The sequence below is a fragment of the Salmo trutta genome, chromosome 1, assembly GCF_901001165.1.
Source record: "Salmo trutta chromosome 1, fSalTru1.1, whole genome shotgun sequence".
Lineage (NCBI taxonomy): Eukaryota > Metazoa > Chordata > Actinopteri > Salmoniformes > Salmonidae > Salmo > Salmo trutta.
Window position 1 is genome coordinate 47,427,110 of NC_042957.1, and position 19,489 is coordinate 47,446,598.

Here is a 19,489-nt window from a genome sequence, read left to right on the forward strand (position 1 = left end):
TTGCATTACTCATCTCATATGTATATACTGTATTTTATACCATGTATTGCATCTTGCCGATGCCGCTCGGACATTGCTCATCCATATATTTATATGTACATATTCTTATTCCATTCCTTTACTTAGATGTGTGTGTATTAGGTAGTTCTTGTGGAATTGTTAGATTACTTGTTAGATATTGTTGCACTGTCGGAACTAGAAGCACAAGCATTTCGCTACACTTGCAATAACATCTGCTAACCATGTGTATGTGACCAATAAAATTCGATTTGATTTGATCTGGCAAAATCGATTCACACACAAGCACATTATTTTCCATAAACTCTTCTCAGTATTCTAATTCCAGTTTACAGCCGCCATGTTTGTTGTCTCCTTTAGCCTGTCATTGGCTAAAACGATGCTGTTGACATTTGCCATTTATTTTGGCAAGGTGATTTGAAGGATGATTGGGACTTGTTGAAAAGCACGGGTAAGGCAACCCGTGCCCACCGTCCTCCATTCCCGCTTCCCCAGTGCCCAGTACTGCTGAGGTAGGGCACCGATTTGGCTGGCAGCAGTGCCTGACGTGATGCCTTCCATCCCCCACCTTTGGAGTGGTGCCAGGATGCCATCCTATCTCTCAGCCCGTCGGGGACTGGATGGGACACATTACTGAATGTGCAGAATCATGACCCCCATAGCCACAGCTGTTGCCACACTACTGCTGACCCTGCAGGTGACCCTCCCCTGGTGACTGTCTGACTGGGATCTCTGGGGAGTTGGAGGAGAACGTGGCCCAAGGACATGAACCCATGGTGCTATTTCCCTGCTTCAAAGTGTCCCTTTGCCTGCCTCTCAATTGTCTGTCATTGCCGTGCCAAAGGACAGACACATGCATGCCAACTTGGACCTGGTGGTCACAGAGCTCGTTTTCCAGATTAACTTCACTAATGCCTGCCTAATGGTGAGATATTGGAGTTGGAACTTGGAATAGAGATAACTCAGAGATACCGATGACACAAGAAGTGGGGAAGAGGAAAGCAGGAATTCGGAGGCTTGCAGCACTCTTCTTTATAACGCCATTGATTTGGTTAGTGTGCCAACGCTCCTCCCACTCTGGGCAACCGCACAGATGCCAGCTCCAACCACCCCGACCCCTCCCTCACGGACCCCCGCCCTCATCCCGTCCCTGGTGGGGTCGCACACCTGGGCCCCATCGTTGATGCTGTGAGGAGGACTGGCGCATGCTCGCCCCGCAGGCACCCCTCAGCGTCTCACTCTGAAAACACCAGCGCTCAAGCAATCTCGTCATCCCTCCTACCTGTGCCCACGTTTAATCTCCGATCTCATCTCACGAGTACCTGTAAATAACAAACAATCAATAGGGTCTCAATGGCCGATATTTATCTGTCTGTCCGTGTTTATTGAGAGTGAGTGTCATTGATCGTTCTGCCCGTAGAGTCTGCGCGCAATGCTATTTGTTTTGATTGTTTTCTCCCTGAATAGATCACTATAATGCCATTCAATTAGGTACATAAATAGATAAACAATATCGCCTTCTGTTCCCAGGTCTGCAAATGCACCCCAACCCCCTCTCCTTGAGCAACGTTGTTTTATGCATGCTATCGTTTAACTTAACCCTTAGGTTAAATGTAAAAATAAAAAAAATGAAGGCAAATACACCAATAATATCCGTTGTCTACAACAAACATTTTTGTTCGCCCATTTTTCAGTTTCCTCTCTTTCACTCGTATTGCCTCCGTCTCGGTTTCTCTCTTTTTCTGGCTGTGTGAGCGCGCGCGCGGTGACAGATGGCGGGGCCCTCTTCCCTCGGGAAGACAATCTCTCCGAATGCGGGCGCATGTCAATCACCGGCTCTCATGTGATGGCTCTTGCCAGTGACGTGCCAACCATATGGCCTGGCATCATAGCTGGTATGTAACCCTGCCTAGTAGCGATGCCACACTGTCTCAGAGCGCGCGCGCGGATAGCACACTGAGCACCCTGCCGCACCTATAGGAGCGTTTGCTCGCGGTCCCAGAAGATGGTCTGAACTCACGCGCTTTCCACCCCTTTAAGAGCTCTCGCGGAGGTAAGTTGGAGTGTAAACAAATCGACGAGTGACCTTCCCAATATGGAAAAGTAATTAATTTAATAAATAGAGATTAATAATGCAAGGATAATTCGTGACCGTTTTTTGGTGGATGTTTGTGCCTCCTTGTAAACGTCTGTTTTGAATTCACTCAGCTAAATGCCATTTTTGAACATTTGGATTATGGTGTAGCTGTGGTTCTTCGTTTGGCACGATGTTATGCTCCATTTGTCCTTCAACTTTTAACAGCGCGGACCTCCATTCTGTGTGTTAATTATAGACCAGGAGTGCAATATAATATTCCATGCTTATTTTGTTCAGAAAACAGCTATCCACAAAGACAAGCTTTAGTCTACAGCCTATCTCTGTGGACAATCGAAAAAAATAGCAACAATCTTCCATCCGGAATGTAATTAATTTCAATAGTCAGACAGTATAAGGCATTCATTTGATTAGTGAAAATACATGGAAACATGAGACAGAGAGATTAATAGAAAGAGAGATACAAAGGGAGAGAGAGGAGAGGCAGAATTCTTCTTCACTGTCAGCTAATTATTTCTGCGTCTCATGTCTTAGATAGAAGATTTATCGATGATTTTATCTGGGTGTTCATCTTGGAGAAAATGAAAGGGTGGGTGGGGCGTTATTGAAAGCGAATTACAGTAGGCTAATGCGGAGATTATTTATTTGCGTTTGTGTAGTTTTATCATTCACAATTATTATTTCAACATGTTACATTCCAAATACATCGATGGCTCCCCTAAATCACGCAAGCACAGGCCATGCAAGAGGAGCTTATTGTTGCAATTGAAAAAAAAATACAAATCTGTTTTCTGAAATGCATTTTTTATATCTTTTTAAGGACTGCTAAAAGGATACAAGCAATTTCCATCTGTAAAAGCAAACCTCTCCAACTAAAAGTGGTTTGGAATCGCTCAGTCGTGCATACTGAATTATGTGTGAAATATTTTTCTTGTAAGGTAGTCTACATGGTCTGTTAATTAAACGTTTTTTTTTTTTTTTAATTGAGCAAATCTCCTGAGCCTGAAATTTCCAAACGAGATTTTGCCTCTGGCACACCCTCGAGATAATTAGCACCGTATTCCTCCTGGTTGACTTTGGGTCCACACACATCACGTAGCCCAACCACAGTCCTCCAGCCTACTAGAGATACAAGATATTTACAGTGATTTAGGGTGACAATATGTTACTGGTTTGAGATGGTTTAAACTGTCCATCTATCATATCTTTGCACTGGCTATTTACATTCAAATACCATCTCGTTTCTCCTTTTCGGATAATTGATGCTATTTTCAAAAAGGCCTGGCTCAATCAACTTCGTATTTTAGGATTATAATATTTGGATGATATTCTAATTGGTGTTTGGGTAAGATATTTACAAATTAAATCGTTATTGAGTCCCATAATAACAATGTACATTATTATTATTACTATCATTATTATCATTATAATTATTTATTGGCTATCAAAATGGATCTTTGTGGATAATATTAACCCATGTTATCCTATAGAGCCCTCTGGTAGGCTATACGGCTGAGCGTGATAAAACAACTGTGGCTCTGCAGGTGTGGTAGAAGTCATCTCAATGTCAAAATTGACAAAAAAATAGGATAGCCAATTAATTCAAATAACTTCCGATATCCAAACACAACATTTTGTTATCTTCTGACACGGTGATCAACACCAAGGTAGAGACACTAAAATCAGAGTATAAATGTACATATCCTCTTGCTATGTTTTTCGGTGGAATATTACTGGAATGTAGCCAGGAGTGTGTGGGCGTCGGGGGGAGTGAAAGTAGGGACACGTTGCTTCACAGCGCGCCCCACGGGATCTGTAATGTGGCCTGTGCTGTTGAGACCCGCTGCGCGAGGGCAGGAGGGGGCACGACAGCAGGGAATTAAATAGGGGACCGGTTGGGCGACAGACCCGGGTGTTCACTGAAATGTTTCTGATGGCATGCTGTTATAGTTCCTCCCAAACACGTACAATTTCAGTCGTATTAGGCTAGTCATGTCCTCTGCCTTTATCATGAAGAGATAATAATCCCAACTTGATTGAGTATTATGCCATTGTTGTTGAATGCATTTCATTACATTCTTGTTTTTTTTCCTTTAGCCCTTTTCTGATTTGAAATGTCCTCACTCCTCAGACAACTTCCTTTATCTCTTTCAGTGCCGCAATGTTGACTAGGCTGTTCAGTGACCCGTCGCTGCTTCCCGACATGCATAAGTATTCGGCCTGGGCAGAGGACAGCGAGAGCGAGGACTCGAAGACCAAGGATGATGAGGATCACTGCCGCGTGGGCGATGACGACATGGATGTCCCGGACCTGAGAAGCAGCCGGGCACATTCTGAGATCGGCGGTGAAGACGAGGACGACGAGGCGGATGAGGACGAAGGAGAGGACGGTGCAGAGGGGGACGGGCCCAAAAAACGGGGCCCTAAGAAGCGTAAAATGACACCTGCGCGTATCGAGCGATCCAAGTTGCGTCGTCAGAAGGCAAACTCACGGGAGAGGACGCGCATGCACGACCTGAACTCTGCGCTCGACAATCTGCGTAAAGTCGTGCCCTGTTACTCAAAAACGCAAAAGCTCTCCAAAATTGAGACTCTCCGTTTGGCCAAGAACTATATCTGGGCCCTCTCTGAGATCCTGCGCTCCGGGAAGAAGCCTGATCTTGTGTCCTACGTGCAGACGCTGTGTAAAGGACTGTCCCAACCCACGACCAACCTGGTTGCGGGTTGTCTGCAGCTCAACTCCCGAAACTTCCTAACGGAGCAGTGTCCGGAGGGAGGACGCTATCCCGGTTCCAACTCCTTCTCCATGCATCCTTACCCCTACCAGTGCTCCCGCCTCTCCAGCCCTCAGTACCAGTCTGGTTCCAACTCGCATCCCTTACGGACACACGGGTACTGCTCAGCCTACGACTCGCTGTACGGTGGCAGTGGATCTCCAGAATACAACAGCCCAGAGTATGAGGGGCCCATCTCCCCTCCAGTGTGCATCAATGGCAACTTTTCTCTGAAGCACCAGGGCACTACGTCCCCCGAGGTAGCCGAGAAAGGCTACCATTACTCTATGCATTACTCCGGCCTGGCCGGCTCTCGCCCCACTGCTGGCCACATATACGGTTCTTCAGGGGTGCGGAGCAGCATCCACTCCGAAAACGTATCGCCTTACCACGACATGCACCTGCACCACGAAAGGGCCCCCGTCCCCGTGTACGATGAACTCAATGCGTTTTTCCACAACTGAAACGGCAGTAATATTGCCATGCGTGGGAGTCTTCTTGCAATCAACAATCAATTAGTTGCCCACCTTTGGCAAGGCGCGTGCACGGTCACCCCCCCCCCCCCCCCCCCCCTCCCCTAAACCTTAGTCCCAAAGGACTATGACACCAGACACTGATCGTTGTGGGGAAAAAAGCGTTTTATTTATTGTTTTTCTATGTCCTTTTATATAATTGTATTTATTTTGTTTCTATTCTGTGACGATGGGATGCTGTGAAAATGTTGCATTTGAAATGGAATGTGTACAGATTTGACGGTGATTGACGTATGGATTATTATTGAAATAGCTAGATGAAGAGAGTTAAAATGCAACCGCATTGTCGCGTTTATAACATCGTAACAACCGATGATGCTGTAACTAATTTGGAAATAGAGGACTAAATTAAGAAGCAAGCAGTGCACTTAAAAGCAAGCACGTCGCAGAGATAGGAAAATATATATTTTCAAATGTCGACAAATGGCAACAGCTATGTCAGAAAATTAAACATATTTCACATCTATGCAAGAAATAGCCTACGCCAAACAAGTATACAAGGACCAATTACAGGCTATATCTAAAATAGTGTACATTAAATTAAATTAAATTACATTAAATTCATTTAACACTTCTCAACAATATAATTTCATTGCTTCTCGGCCCCTATTCTGACTTAACGTAACACACAGGGGGGGGGATTGCTTGAGGTCGATTTATTTATTGAGGGACATAGATCCAAGTGAAAACGTTATGTCCTCACCATAATGACACAGAGAATAAAATGTTCGATCCCTAGAATATCACCAATGGATAAGGAAAAGCAAAGGAAAAGCAAACACTAATTTGGCAGAGTAGGCCTACAAGGCTAAAGCCAACATTTAAAATGAGTGATTCTAAAGAAGCAGATGTGGGCTACCAGCTCAGGCTGGTCACGTCTTTCTAATGTAAACGATTCCATAGTGTTTACGTTCATTAGATTAGGCTACCTTTAATGGATTTGCAAGTTTGCACTATATTTTAGATGTCATTAAAATGCAATCGAAAATGGTTTGGCTTTTATACATCTAATGGCCTTTCTACATCTACAATCCTGTCAGTGACTGAACGGAGAATGGGATAGGCCGACAATAAAATAAACACAATATTTCATGTCATGCCACAGGAATAAATATGGCAAGTCAAGTAACTTTCTAATCAACCCGAACACTTTGACTTGTTGAACAGGCCTATTTCTAAAAGTGTAAGGGCCAGGATTTAACACTCAATTTCTAAATAGTCGAAGTTATATCAGAAGGTCGATATATTGCACTGAAATAACAGGATGATTATTGTTATTATTGTTATTATTATTTACAAACAGTATTATTTCATGCATAATTTTGTCTATACTAACTAATCAATGCAAATATTTCCACTAAGGGTCCCCAGAGTCGTCAACATGTGTTGCATTTTTCATTGAAAGTTCAAACTTTGTATTTAAACAATGTGTGTGTGTGTGTGTGTGTGTGGTAAAATAAAATGATAATACATGAAATTGTGCTACATTATTTCATTTTAAACCTATATCCAAGTTGTTATTCTGTAAACGTTGTCCTTTCTCGTTGAAATTGAGAACCATTAAATCATGTTTAAAAAAAGTATCGCCTGGCTAGCTGGTTAAGTTATCAGCATTATAATCAACTATGTATATTCTTCCTATGATTATTCTTATCATTGGAAATGCTCTATGACAAAGATGATTCAGTGTGGCCTGGAAAAGGGATTGGTTTAATATTAAACATCCCCATATCGCTTTCGGAATGTGCGTTGAGCTATTTATTACAAGAAGTAGCATCTCTTGACGTGTGACTCTAACAGGTTCGGCGGGCTATAATACAAAGGTTTAATATAGCAGATTTATAAGCTATGTCAATATGTTGCAGTAAATCACATTCTTCAAATAAGCCCACAAAAAGTGTTGCAGAATGAGTTGCAGAATGAGTTCGAAAACCATATTCGAAAGACTTCCACTGTGGGAGATGTTAGCGTTCCTAATGATTAGGCATAGAGGCAAAAACGGGAATTATAGGATCTAATCAACAGGCCAACACCATCTTTCCGGAACACAACTAACATATTACAAAGACAAACGTGTCAACAAAGAAGCCCTGCAAGGGACTCTAATGAGTTGAACAGCAGGATCTGGACAGATTGGGAAAAGGCCTCCGGATCTGCAGGCGAGCCAAAATCCCTAACAGTTACCAAAGGGCCTGTCTGAAGCTTTCGGGGATTTCTAGGATGTTCAAATGACATGGGAGCCGTTATAAGCCCAACGAATTCCTTTGAAGAGAGGGACTGCTATGACAACTAACTTCTAGATCAGGGGTGTGCAACTTTGATGTGGGTGGGGCCATAAAACATCGGAACTCATCATGAGGGTCCGCAGTGGCTCGCGGGTCTGCGTACCCACATCCATGCCCAGATGCAGTCAGAACCGGTCCAATTCTTTTGGGGACCCTCCCACCTTGCGAGCAATACATTTTAGCGGGCCCCCTCTTGACAGCGAAGAGAAAAACTTAACGTTTTAGAGTTCATTTCCTGCAATTTAACACATTTTGCCAGGCGGGTAGAAAAAATGTTGCGGTTTTAAAGTAAGTTTGCTGCAATTCTACATATTCTTCCATGGGGTGATGACAAATGTTTGCAGTTCTGCAGTCTGATGATCAATGGTTGCCCATCCCGTATCTAGATCATGAGTTTGTGTGTTTTTCGTTTGTCCATACAAGCAGCCGTGCTCCTGCTCCCTTTGAGCTCATGCCAGAATATTCTTGGCATCAAAGGTAAACTTGACTCAAGCGGACACAAGGATCACAATGCACGAGATAGAGACAAACGGGCGCTGTATATGAGATGATTTTTGAAACGCGGAACAAATACAGAGACTATAGCCCTATTCACTGACATTAAATTATCGAAAATTGTAGCCCAAAAAAGCACGAAACAAAACTAGCAAAGATATCATTTGTAATCAAAACACGGCATTGGAAAGAGGCTAAAATATTGCGGGCAGCAGAGGACCTTAATATAGCCCATGTAGTTCATATTGGAATGACAACCTTGACTCCCGGCTCATTGGCTCATTGGACATTGACAGTGATGGTCATGTATTTGCCACAGCGCATTTCTTCAACTCCACCTGTACTTCTCCACAGGTAGCCTACCCTGATGGACTAAGCAGGACATCATAATAACTCGTCATAACTCGTCATAACATCCATAACTCTCACACACGCACACATACACACACCGAGAGAGAGAGAGAGAGAGAGAGAGAGAGAGATAAACTTTTGTGAGTGCGATGTTTACTGTTCATTTTATATTGTTTATTTCACTTTTGTTTATTATCTATTTTACTTGCTTTGACAATGTTAACATATGTTTCACATGCCACAATACCCGTTGAATTGAATTGAATTCAGAGCGAGAGAGAGAGACAGAATTCAGCAAAAATACCTCCGTGTTCAACGTAAAACGCCAAATAATGCATGCAGAGCAGAATTAGGCCGATACCCGCTAATTATCAAAATCCAGAAAAGAGCCGTTAAATTCTATAATTTGCTTGCCTTGCATATGCCATTCAATGTGTTTTCTCGTCAGCTATTAGGATGAAGATTTATGAGATTCCCAAACCTTCCATAACAAAGCCATCACCTGCAGAGAGATGAACCTGGAGAAGAGTCCCCTAAGCAAGCTGGTCCTGGGGCTCTGTTCACAAACACAAAAAGACCCCACAGAGCACCAGGACAGCAACACAATTAGACCCAATCATGAGAAAACAAAAATATAATTATTTTACACATTGGAAAGAAATAACACAAAAAAACTGAGCAAACTAGAATGCTATTTGGCCCTAAACAGAGAGTTCACAGTGGCAGAATACCTGACCACTGTGACTGACCCAAACTTAAGGAAAGCTTTGACTATGTACAGACTCAGTGAGCATAGCCTTGCAATTGAAAAAGGTCGCTGTAGGTAGACCTGGCTCTCAAGAGAAGACAGGCTATGTGCACACTGCCCACAAAATAAGGTGGAAACTGAGCTGCACTTCCTAACCTCCTGCCAAATGTATGACCATATTAGAGACACATATTTCCCCCAATACAGAGATACACAAAGAATTTGAAAACAAACCCAATAATGATAAACTCACATATCTATTGGGTGAAATAGCACAGTGTGCCATCACAGCAGCAACATTTGTGACCTGTTGCCACAAGAAAAGGGCAACCAGTGAAGAACAAACACCATTGTAAATACAACCTATATTTATGTTTATTTATTTTCCCTTTTGTACTTTAACTATTTGCAGATAATGTGACATTTGAAATGTCTTTATTCTTTTGGAACTTTGGTGAGTGTAATGTTTACTGTTAATTTGTATTGTTTATTACACTTTTGTTTATTATCTAGTTCACTTGCTTTGGCAATGTTAACATATGTTTCCCATGCCAATAATTCCCTTAAATTGAATTGAGAGAGAGATTTCCATTGTGCTTGACTTTTGTCATTTATTTTGCAGGCGTAGCTAATTCTCTAGGTCACAGTTATATGTTTTTACTTTAATCAAAAGTGTATTGTGTGATCGTATTCCCTTGATGCTAAACGTTTTTCATCAGATTTTTGGTTTGTCTGAAAATACAGTAGGCTTATTGTTTCAACTGAAATTATTTGTTTTTAATGAATCTCTACACTAACCTTATTTGATTTTACACTTTAAAAAAAATGTATATGGTGCATTCTTGTGAGCAAAATGTTGGGATTTTGAGTAAAATGCACTGAATGAACGTGCAAACATGCTTTTCAAAATTGACTATCAACTAGTTGAATGGCCTCCCGCACTGTCTAATGCGTTTGATATAGATGACTGCACTCACATATTTATACATTTTAGTTTATAGCATAAGCACATTAACAACAGTAAAACATTCATATTCCTAAATTCACATGTTTCCATCACTAGCTAATAGCCTACTATCTCCCAAGATTTCACGGAGCATATAAAACATCGACTAAATTCACGGAGGGGATTACTCCCTGACTATCAACTATAATTAAAAAAACATTGACATGTCCTGCAACGTAAATATCGGAATGAGAAAATAAAATGCAATTTAAGAGACAACAGGCCTTAGTCCCAATACGATCATGTCAGGCAGCTCGGGCGGTCTAATATTGTCGTCGCAAATCTTGAACTCTTCCTGAAGCTTATTCAATGCCATGATAAACGTGAAGAAGAAAAAAAGAATTACATTCATTTGTATTATTCTTGAACACACACGTATGATTTTGAGGCAAGCCTTCTAGGCGCACAATGCAAGGGGCAGCAGTTGCCCTCCGTTGTACATGAGACGATGCCACCCCGGCTTGGTTTGGAGCGCTGCCCCGGGACCCATATGTTCCTCAACATGTCCAGGGTGCGATTAGCTGAGGACACCCCGGCTCACAGAAGAAAGGGAGCTGGACTTGGGCCGTGGAGTGATGATGACCGGCAGCAATGTAGGCCAGCACAGCCGACAGTATAAATTGAGAACAGCCTTGTTAAAAATATAATAAATAAAAACAACATATATATGGACAAAATTCATTTTGTAGCCCCAGTTGGCCATTTGCATTAGAGGCTAGACTAAAACGGGTGTGACAGCAATCTAAATTGAAAGTTTGACAAATAAATTGAACATTTAGCAAAATTTGACATCAATAGACTAAATACAAATATAGAAACGAACATAACTACTTATCGGACATCAGCCTATAAAAATAAACACAATTTTACTTAATCCCAAAAGCAGGCTATTTTGCACGCAGGAAATGTTCAGGTGGATGAAATGGGAATTAGTAGCCTAGGCTCAATCCATGCATTTATCTCAGTAATACTTGAGTTTGCTTATACGGTATATGTGACTAAAAACATCTAGGCAATTTTTTAGGCTAGTTTACTCCTTTCTCTCGTTTCAAACTGAACACTGAGCACCATTCACTCGCGCGTTTCATTATGCGATGACAGTGCGCGAGAGGATGTGAACTAAACCGAAGTCTAGGCTACGTGGTCATTGATGCATTCCCTTACACGTGATTGTGATGTGACTAAATTGTGCCTTCACTCACTTTGGGATAATACAACTACCGGAACGATTTAGGCTATCTTGACACATTGAATAAAACGTTATGCGCAGAAAGTTGAGTTCTGCATGATGTATTGCATAAAACAAAATTAAATAGCGTATGATAATGCTATAGCCGTAGTCTATTCTTTAAAATGCATTTTTAGGCAGAGCAGCAAAAACGGAAGTTTGCTGGTGTGTTTCTAGAGTCAGTGCAGGCGGTGGAGCAGGCTCGAGACAGTGGGAGAGGGCATCTATCAAAATATTCCCCCGTCCGGCGTGAGGTCCGCGCTTTCCAGAGGCGGAAGTTGGCAGCCGTGCAGAGCTGCGCGTGCCAAGTTCCTTAATGTTCCCCGGCACCAGCACGAGCTCTGGAGAGGACACCCGCTCACCTCGCCGCTGCCTCGTGCCAGTTTGCCCGGCCAAAGTGGCGCTTCTGGGAGGAGTCTGTATTTCTTTCCTAATTTCACGGCATCTGTTCATTATCCAGCACGTTTAAAACGAAAGTTCTTAGTCTGACTTGAAAACACACACACACACACACACACACACACATACAAACACACACACACACTGAGTAAGTGCTGAACAAATCCTCTGGTGAAAACTTCTTCATGCTGTGTTTTTATCAATTGACATAGCAGGAATATATATGTTGGGATTGTTAACGAATGTGGTATCTGGCTAAAACTTTGCATTACGATATTTTTTTATTATGTATGAAAATATTTAGGCCAACGTAAACTGTGGATTTACAGTAACTTCTCTCTGCCCAGGATGGTGTTTATTGTTCACCACCAGCAGCACAATCCTCAGCTCTGAGAGATGGAGGGAGTCACTGCAACAGAAATGGAATAGATATCATATTGAAGGCTACGAACTTCACACACCAAACACACAGTATTCCCGTGCCCTCTGCAAAGTGAGAGAATAAATCTCGCTGTTTAAATTATCGTGTGTGCCCACTCTTTTCTCGCTAAACTTGGTGGAAGATATCAAAGAAAAGTGTTTGTCCGACATAACAGTCAATGTAGTGCGATTATGAAAATGTCACAAGTATCTTTAACTGGTGTGAATTCCAATTAACATGTCTAAATATTAGAAATGCAAATTAATCAGGAAACATTTCAGAACCTATAGGCCTACTTATAATACATTGTGTATCAATAAAATACAAATCTACATAGAAATCATTGTTTTATGTCATTATCATAAAAGCTACAGGAGAGGGCTTTTTTTGAGAAGAGGCCATGATGCTGAAGGCAAGTAAAGTAAATCAACATCAGGTCATATCTAGTGCCATTGAACACACACACACACACACACACACACACACACACACACACACACACACACACACACACACACACACACACACACACACAGAGAGAGGGAGAGAGAGTAAGCTTACTTTAAATATCTTGCCTCTCACATAGTGAATACAAGCAGGCACACAATCCGACACAGCCAGCCCCATGCATGCACTGCTCAGCCCCAGCGCCAGACTGTATGCCAGACAAGGAGGCAAGGCTGTCACTGGCAGGCGATTCAGTGGAAATTCCACAACATCTGTTAGTTATCGCACAATGGGGCACGGCGGTGGGGCACGGGCGACGGGGGCAGACGAGGCAGAAGCTAAACGGAGAATCTGCTACTGTTGGACTGAATGCCAGGGGAGGAACGAGGGGGACACAGGAAGGGTACAGCCAGGAGGGTGACAGACAGGGGTGGAGATTAGGAGGGGTGCCAGGTAGGTTTGGAACCTTAGGGGGGGTTGCCACTTGCTACATAGGTTTAGAGGTTTTGGGGTTGCCATGTATTGGGGTTTTGCGCTTTTGGGGACAATGCAGGCAGGGGTAGAGATTGGGAAGACACCAGGGAGGGTGAGGCCTATAGGGGACAATGGCTTGGTAACTATAGTTTATTGTTTACTCTCTGCAGATGGATGCTTCTATCTGACAACTGTCAGTCATCTCTGTCGAGGGCAGTGGAGCTATGTTCTGGCTGGTCACCAGTGAGAACCTCCCTGGGATGGGCGTGGTTGAACCATGTTTAGGAGGTTAAGTAGGAGAGTGCATGGGGACACTGCTGGATCAGAGGGGGTAGCTGTGGGTTGTTGCTGGTCTGCACAGATGGCATGTGTTATAGGAGTGTGCTCTTGCTTGCTTGTGTGTTTGTGTTTGTGTTTGTGTGTGTGTGTGTGATAGGGTTGGATGATGCCCCGGTCACATGGGCAGCAGTAATTGGCCTCCATATTGACCAGTTTGCAGTGCTGGGGGGCGGGCAGTCTCCCAGCTGGACCTGTCAGACGGCATCCCATCCACCTCACTGATCACCCCCCTGACGACCTCTCCACTATCTTCCTCTTCTCTCTTCTCCATCCCTCCTGTCCTCCAGCACCTCTCCTTTCATCTCCTGTCTTCTCCTCCTCTCGTCTCCTCCCTTTTCCTATCCTCTCCTACCCTTCACCACCTGTCCTTTCCACTCCTCTCCTCAGCTCTACCATCTCAACTCTCCTCCTAGTCCTCTTCCACCTGTCCTCTACCACCTCTCCACTCCTTAGTGTTCAGTTACATGTAGGTCACTAACAATAATTTAAACAACACGTAATTAACGTTCCATGTATTACTGGACTAATACCTACGTCTCAGCTCTCTGAATACAGACAGGTTGTGAGGTTTGCTATGAGCAGTCTGAAGGCTCATCCCCAGCTAGAGCCATGCCCAGCCTTGGCAGCCGGGAGTCTCCAGGTACGTAGCAAGTCTCTCCGTCGTCTCTCCTTCACTCTTCTCAGCCAGGAAACATGGAGAGTTGGCACACACACCCTGGGAAAAGGGTGGGAACAACAGGGGGTCGGAAACACACACGCGACCCTTCCCCTCAGCACAGACATGGGAGCCGCAGCTGTCGCTAGGGATTCTGGGATGGCTGGGCTGGCTCTGGGAAAGAGATGGGAGAACCACAGGAAAACAGTGCAGATGCAATAACTTAACAACAGGCCCACATGCTGTGTTACCTTCTGAGAGAGAGAGAGAGAGAGAGAGAGAGAGAGAGAGAGAGAGAGAGAGAGAGAGAGAGAGAGAGAGAGAGAGAGAGAGAGAGAGAGAGAAATAAAAAGAGAGAGAAGAGGGGAGACATAGCTGGCAGAATCATACCAAGTCTTGTGCCAAGCAAAGTGCACATGGGAATAGGTGTGTGTGTTCTCTACATATGCATGTCAATGTATGTGTGTGCGTACATGTGTGTGTGTGTGTTTCAGAGAGTGTTCATGTGAATATGGCTACCGAGTTGCGCTATGTGCGTAGGAGTGAGTGTGTGTGTGTGTGTGATTGCCCCAGTGTATCTGTATGTATGCTGTGTGTACATGTGCATGTGCAGGAAGTGGGGAGGAAGGGGGAGAGGATGGGGTGAGTGCACGTTTAAATTCTGTGACATCTGTTCATTACAAGTAGAGTGTGTTTATTTTTATACAGCGAGCCACAAGCAGAGAGCTCAATTGGCACCTCTGGTTAATGTAGCAGCCTGCCTCTACTGCACAGCAAATTAAATATTTAGAGGCAGACAGAAAGAATGAAGAAAGAGGCGAGGACGAAGGGAAAGAACGAGAGAAATGATAAGATAATATGTGACAAAAATGCACACACACAAACGGATAAGCATTGCCACTCGCACTCAAAGTCCCTGTTCTAACTGAATTAAGCAAGGAACAGAGTCTGACGAATCCAGAAGTCACCCTAACACACTCCCATATGAGCAGTATGATGTGATGAGTCAGGACATTCACTATGGTTTGTGGTGATAACGGGCCAGCGTGAACTGAAACAGAACAAAGGACGGAAAATACTAAAATACAGTCTGTGTTCTTGATTTGCTTTCATGTGATCATTCACATTCACACTCATTTACATGTGACTGATGCTCAACAGAGAGACACTGCAATGAACTGGTCCTCTCCTACCTGCTTCTTCCAGCTACAGGCCTTTCCTATAAGGTGGATAGGAGCTGTTTGAATTGATGTCCCCTCTGCAGACTGGGGGACTGGAGAGAGGCCTGCTCGGCATGACTGAGGCTGATGCAAGCACCAACCACACCAGACAAACACTGTGGGAGTTGGGACATCTCTCCCTAGCTTGGTCCAGAACACACTCACTGACGGTGTGTGTGCATGTGTGCGTGCGTGCCTATGTATGTGTACGTGCACGTACTCACGTGTGTGTGTGTGTGTGTGTGTAATGATGGGGTACATCAATGGGGTTCTCTCCCTCCACTCAGGCCCCATCTACTCTAAGGAGCCTCTGGCCCCCCCCGTCCAGTCCCACTCTCCTCCTCCCATAGGATGGCCTGCTCTGGAATGCCGCTCAAGGGGAAGAATCTCGCTGCAGGCACTCAATATGTTGCATATGTCTCAGAGAAGGAGGGACGGAGAGAGAGAGAGAGAGAGAGAGAGAGAGAGAAAGAGAGACAACATGAGAGAGAGGAGGATGAAGAAGAAGAAGAAGAAGAAGAGGGATTATGATACAGGTAGTAAGTACCCTTATAGGACAATAATTAGGGCCGGGACGATACCAGTATCGCGATACTCGTTAGTATTGTGGCAAGGAAACAAAACAGGAAGCAGATTTAACTTCTTTAGGAAAACAGCCATAATGTTGGAAACAAACTTCATTATGTTATCATCCAGAGTCACATCACATGGTAGTAAACTGTAGCAGCAGCATATGTGATGAGTCAAAAGGGTTAGTGCAAAAAGGATCGATGCAGATAGTCCAGGTAACTATTTAACTAACTATTTAGCAGTCTTATGGCTTGGAGACAGAAGCTGTTCAGGGTCCTGTTGGTCCCAGACTTGGTGCCTCCGTACCACTTGCCATGCGGTAGAAGAGAGAACAGTCTATGACTTGGGTGGCTAAAGTATTTGACCAATTTTAAGGTCCTCCTCTGACACCACCTGGTATAGAGGTCCTGGATGGCAGGGAGCTCTGTAGAGCCTTGCGGTCGAATGCCAAATAGTTGCCATATGAAGCGGTGATGCAACCAGTCAAGATACTGTCAATGGTGCAGCTGTAGAACATTTTGAGGATCAGAGGGCCCATGACAAATCTTTTCTTCCTCCTGAGGGGGAAGAGGCGTTGTCGTGCCTTCTTCACGACTATGTTGGTGTGTGTGGACCATGAAAATTCCTTAGTGATGTTGACTTCGAGGAACTTGAAGCTCTCAACCCGTTTCACTACAACCCCGCCGATGTGGATTGGGGCATGTTCGGCCCTCGGTTTCCTGTAGTCCATGATCAGCTTATTTGTCTTGCTGACATTGAGGGAGATGTTGTTGTCCTGGCACCACACTGCCAGGCCACTGACCTCCTCCCTATAAGGCTGTCTCATCGTCGCCGGTGATCAGGCCAACCATGTGGTGTTGTCAGCAAACTTAACAATGGTGTTGGAGTCGTGTGTGGCCACAAGTGGGTGAACAGGGAGTACAGGAGGGTACTAAGCACGTACCCCTGAGGGGCCCCTGTGTTGACGGTCAGCATGGCGGATGTGTTGTTGCCTACCCTCCCCACCAGGGGGCGGCCCGTCAAGAAGTCCAGGATCCAGTTGCAGGCCGAGGTGTTCAACCCCAGAGCTTAGTGATGAGCTTGGAGGGAATTATGGTGTTGAATACTGAGCTGAACAGCGTTCTCACATACAGTGCATTCGGAAAGTATTCAGACACTTTGACATTTTCTACATTTTGTTACATTACAGTCTTATTCTAAAATTGATTAAATTGTTTTTCTTTTGTATCAATCTACACAGAATAGCCCATAATGACAAAGCAAAAACAGGTTTTTAGATATTTTAGCAAATGTATATATAAAAAAAATACTACATAATTACTCAGACCCTATACTCAGTACTTTGTTGATGCTCCTTTGGCTGTGATTACAGCCTTGAGTCTTCTTGGGTATGATGCTACAAGCTTGGCACACCTGTATTTGGGTAGTTTCTCCCATTATTCTCTGCAGATCCTCACAAGCTCTGTCACTCTGTCAGAGTGACCATCGGGTTCTTGGTCACCCCCCTGATCAAGGCTCTTCTCCCCCACATTGTTCAGTTTGACCGGGCGGCCAGCTCTAGGAAGTGTCTTGGTGGTTCCAAACTTTTTCCATTTAAGAATGATGGAGGCCACCGTATTCTTGGGGACCTTCAATGCTGCAGAAATGTTTGGGTACCATTCCCCAGATCTGTGACTCGACACAATCCTGTTTTGGAGCTCTACGAACCATTCCTTCAACCTCATGGCTTGGATTTTGCTCTGACATGCACTGTCAACTGTGGGACTTTAAATAGACAAGTGTGTCCTTTTCCAAATCATGTCCAGTCAATTGAATTTACTACAGGTGGACTCCAATCAAGTTGAAGAAACATCTCAAGGATGATCAATGGGAACAGGATGTAGCTCAATTTCAAGTCTCATAGTAAAAGGTCTGAATAAGGTTTTATATTTATATATATATTTAATTTATATTTTTTATTTTTAATACATTTGCAAAAATTTCTGGAACCTGTTTTTACTTTGTCATTATGGGGTATTGTGTGTAGAATGATGAGGATATTTTATTTATTTAATACATTTTGGAATAAGGCTGTAACGTAGCAAAATGTGGAAAAGGGGAAGGGGTCTGAATACTTTCCAAATGCAGTGTAAGTGTTCATCTTTTCCAGGTGGGAGAGGGCATTGTGGAGTGCAATAGAGATTGTATCATCTTTGAATCTGTTGGGGCGGTATGCGAATTGGAGTGGGTCCAGGGTGTCTGGGATGATGGTGTTGACGACCAGTCTTTCAAAGCATTTCATGGCTACAGATGTGAGTGCTACGGGGCGATAGTCATTTAGACAGGTTACCTTGACATTATTGGGCACAGGGACTGCGGTGGTTTGCTGGAAACATGTAGGTATTACAGAATGGTTCATGGAGATGTTGAAAATGCCAGTGAAGACACTTACCAGCTGGCCAGAGCATGCCCTGAGTACACATCCGGGTAATCCATCTGGCCCTGTGAATGTTATCCTGTTTAAAGGTCTTACTCACATCGGCTATGAAGAGCGAGATCATACAGTCATCTGGAACAGCTGGTGTTCTCATGCATGGTTCAGTGTTGCTTGCCTCGAAGCGATTATAGAAGGCATTTAGCTTGTCTGGTAGGCTCGCATCACTGGGCAGCTCGCGGCTGAGTTTCCCTTTGTAATCCGTGATAGTTTGCAAGCGCTGCCACAGTGTCAGAGGTGGGAGGTCGTAGTGGGATTTCTTCTAAGCGTCTGGATTAGTTTCCTGCTCCTTGAAAGCGGCAGCTCTAGCCTCCAGCAGGTTTTTAAAGGACCAAAGGGTTTGGTCTGCTTGGTGTTTTTATTTTTGCCATGGAAAAAATATTGCGATACTAGTATCGTCACAGCCCTAAATATAATAGGCATATATAGTCCTTACTTGATCACATTTCTAGATTAAAGGATTAAATGGAATAGATTAAAAGGGTTCACAGTGGCAAACTTCAAGAATCCAAGGACCATCGTAACATGTTAATACACCTAATGTGTGTCGGGGTAATATTAAAGAAGACATTAGCATCCATCATTCACACAAGCAAGGCACCAATGAATTCTTGCTCCCTCTTGCTCTCTTCTCAACCCACCCACACACTCACACACCTCCCACTTTCTCTCTGTAAATAAAAACAGGGCACAACTCACAACCTGGAACTTCACTCCCCACTCTGTTAACTTTTCTCCCTCCATTGTGTCTCTACTGCCAGCCAGGACAGGGAAGAGAAATGGGCTGAGAGAGTGATGTGGAGACGAGGCTTGACACCCCATCTCCCTGCAGCCCTTCTCTTCTTCAGAAGGCCAGATTAAGAGATTAGAGAGCAAGGCGAAGCGGTAAAGCTGGCTAATTCTCACCCAGACACAGAGAGCTAAACTAGCTAAACTACCCCGAGCCCCATGGACCCTG

General features: G+C 44.0%; 1 protein-coding gene across 2 annotated transcripts; it reads left to right on the plus strand.

The window, feature by feature from the left end:
- The first annotated feature begins 1,780 nt into the window (after positions 1 to 1,780).
- LOC115197648 (neurogenic differentiation factor 2) lies at positions 1,781 to 6,183 on the plus strand. 2 transcript variants are annotated; one of them, XM_029759392.1, is made up of 2 exons: positions 1,781 to 2,071; positions 4,268 to 6,183. In XM_029759392.1, the coding sequence occupies exon 2, from the start codon at positions 4,275 to 4,277 to the stop codon at positions 5,349 to 5,351; it is 1,077 nt and encodes a 358-aa protein (XP_029615252.1). In that variant the 5' UTR covers positions 1,781 to 2,071; positions 4,268 to 4,274; the 3' UTR covers positions 5,352 to 6,183. The 2 variants fall into 2 exon arrangements, with proteins under 2 accessions (XP_029615252.1, XP_029615243.1); XM_029759383.1 differs by lacking the exon at positions 1,781 to 2,071 and adding an exon at positions 2,075 to 2,121.
- Positions 6,184 to 19,489: the final 13,306 nt, after the last annotated feature.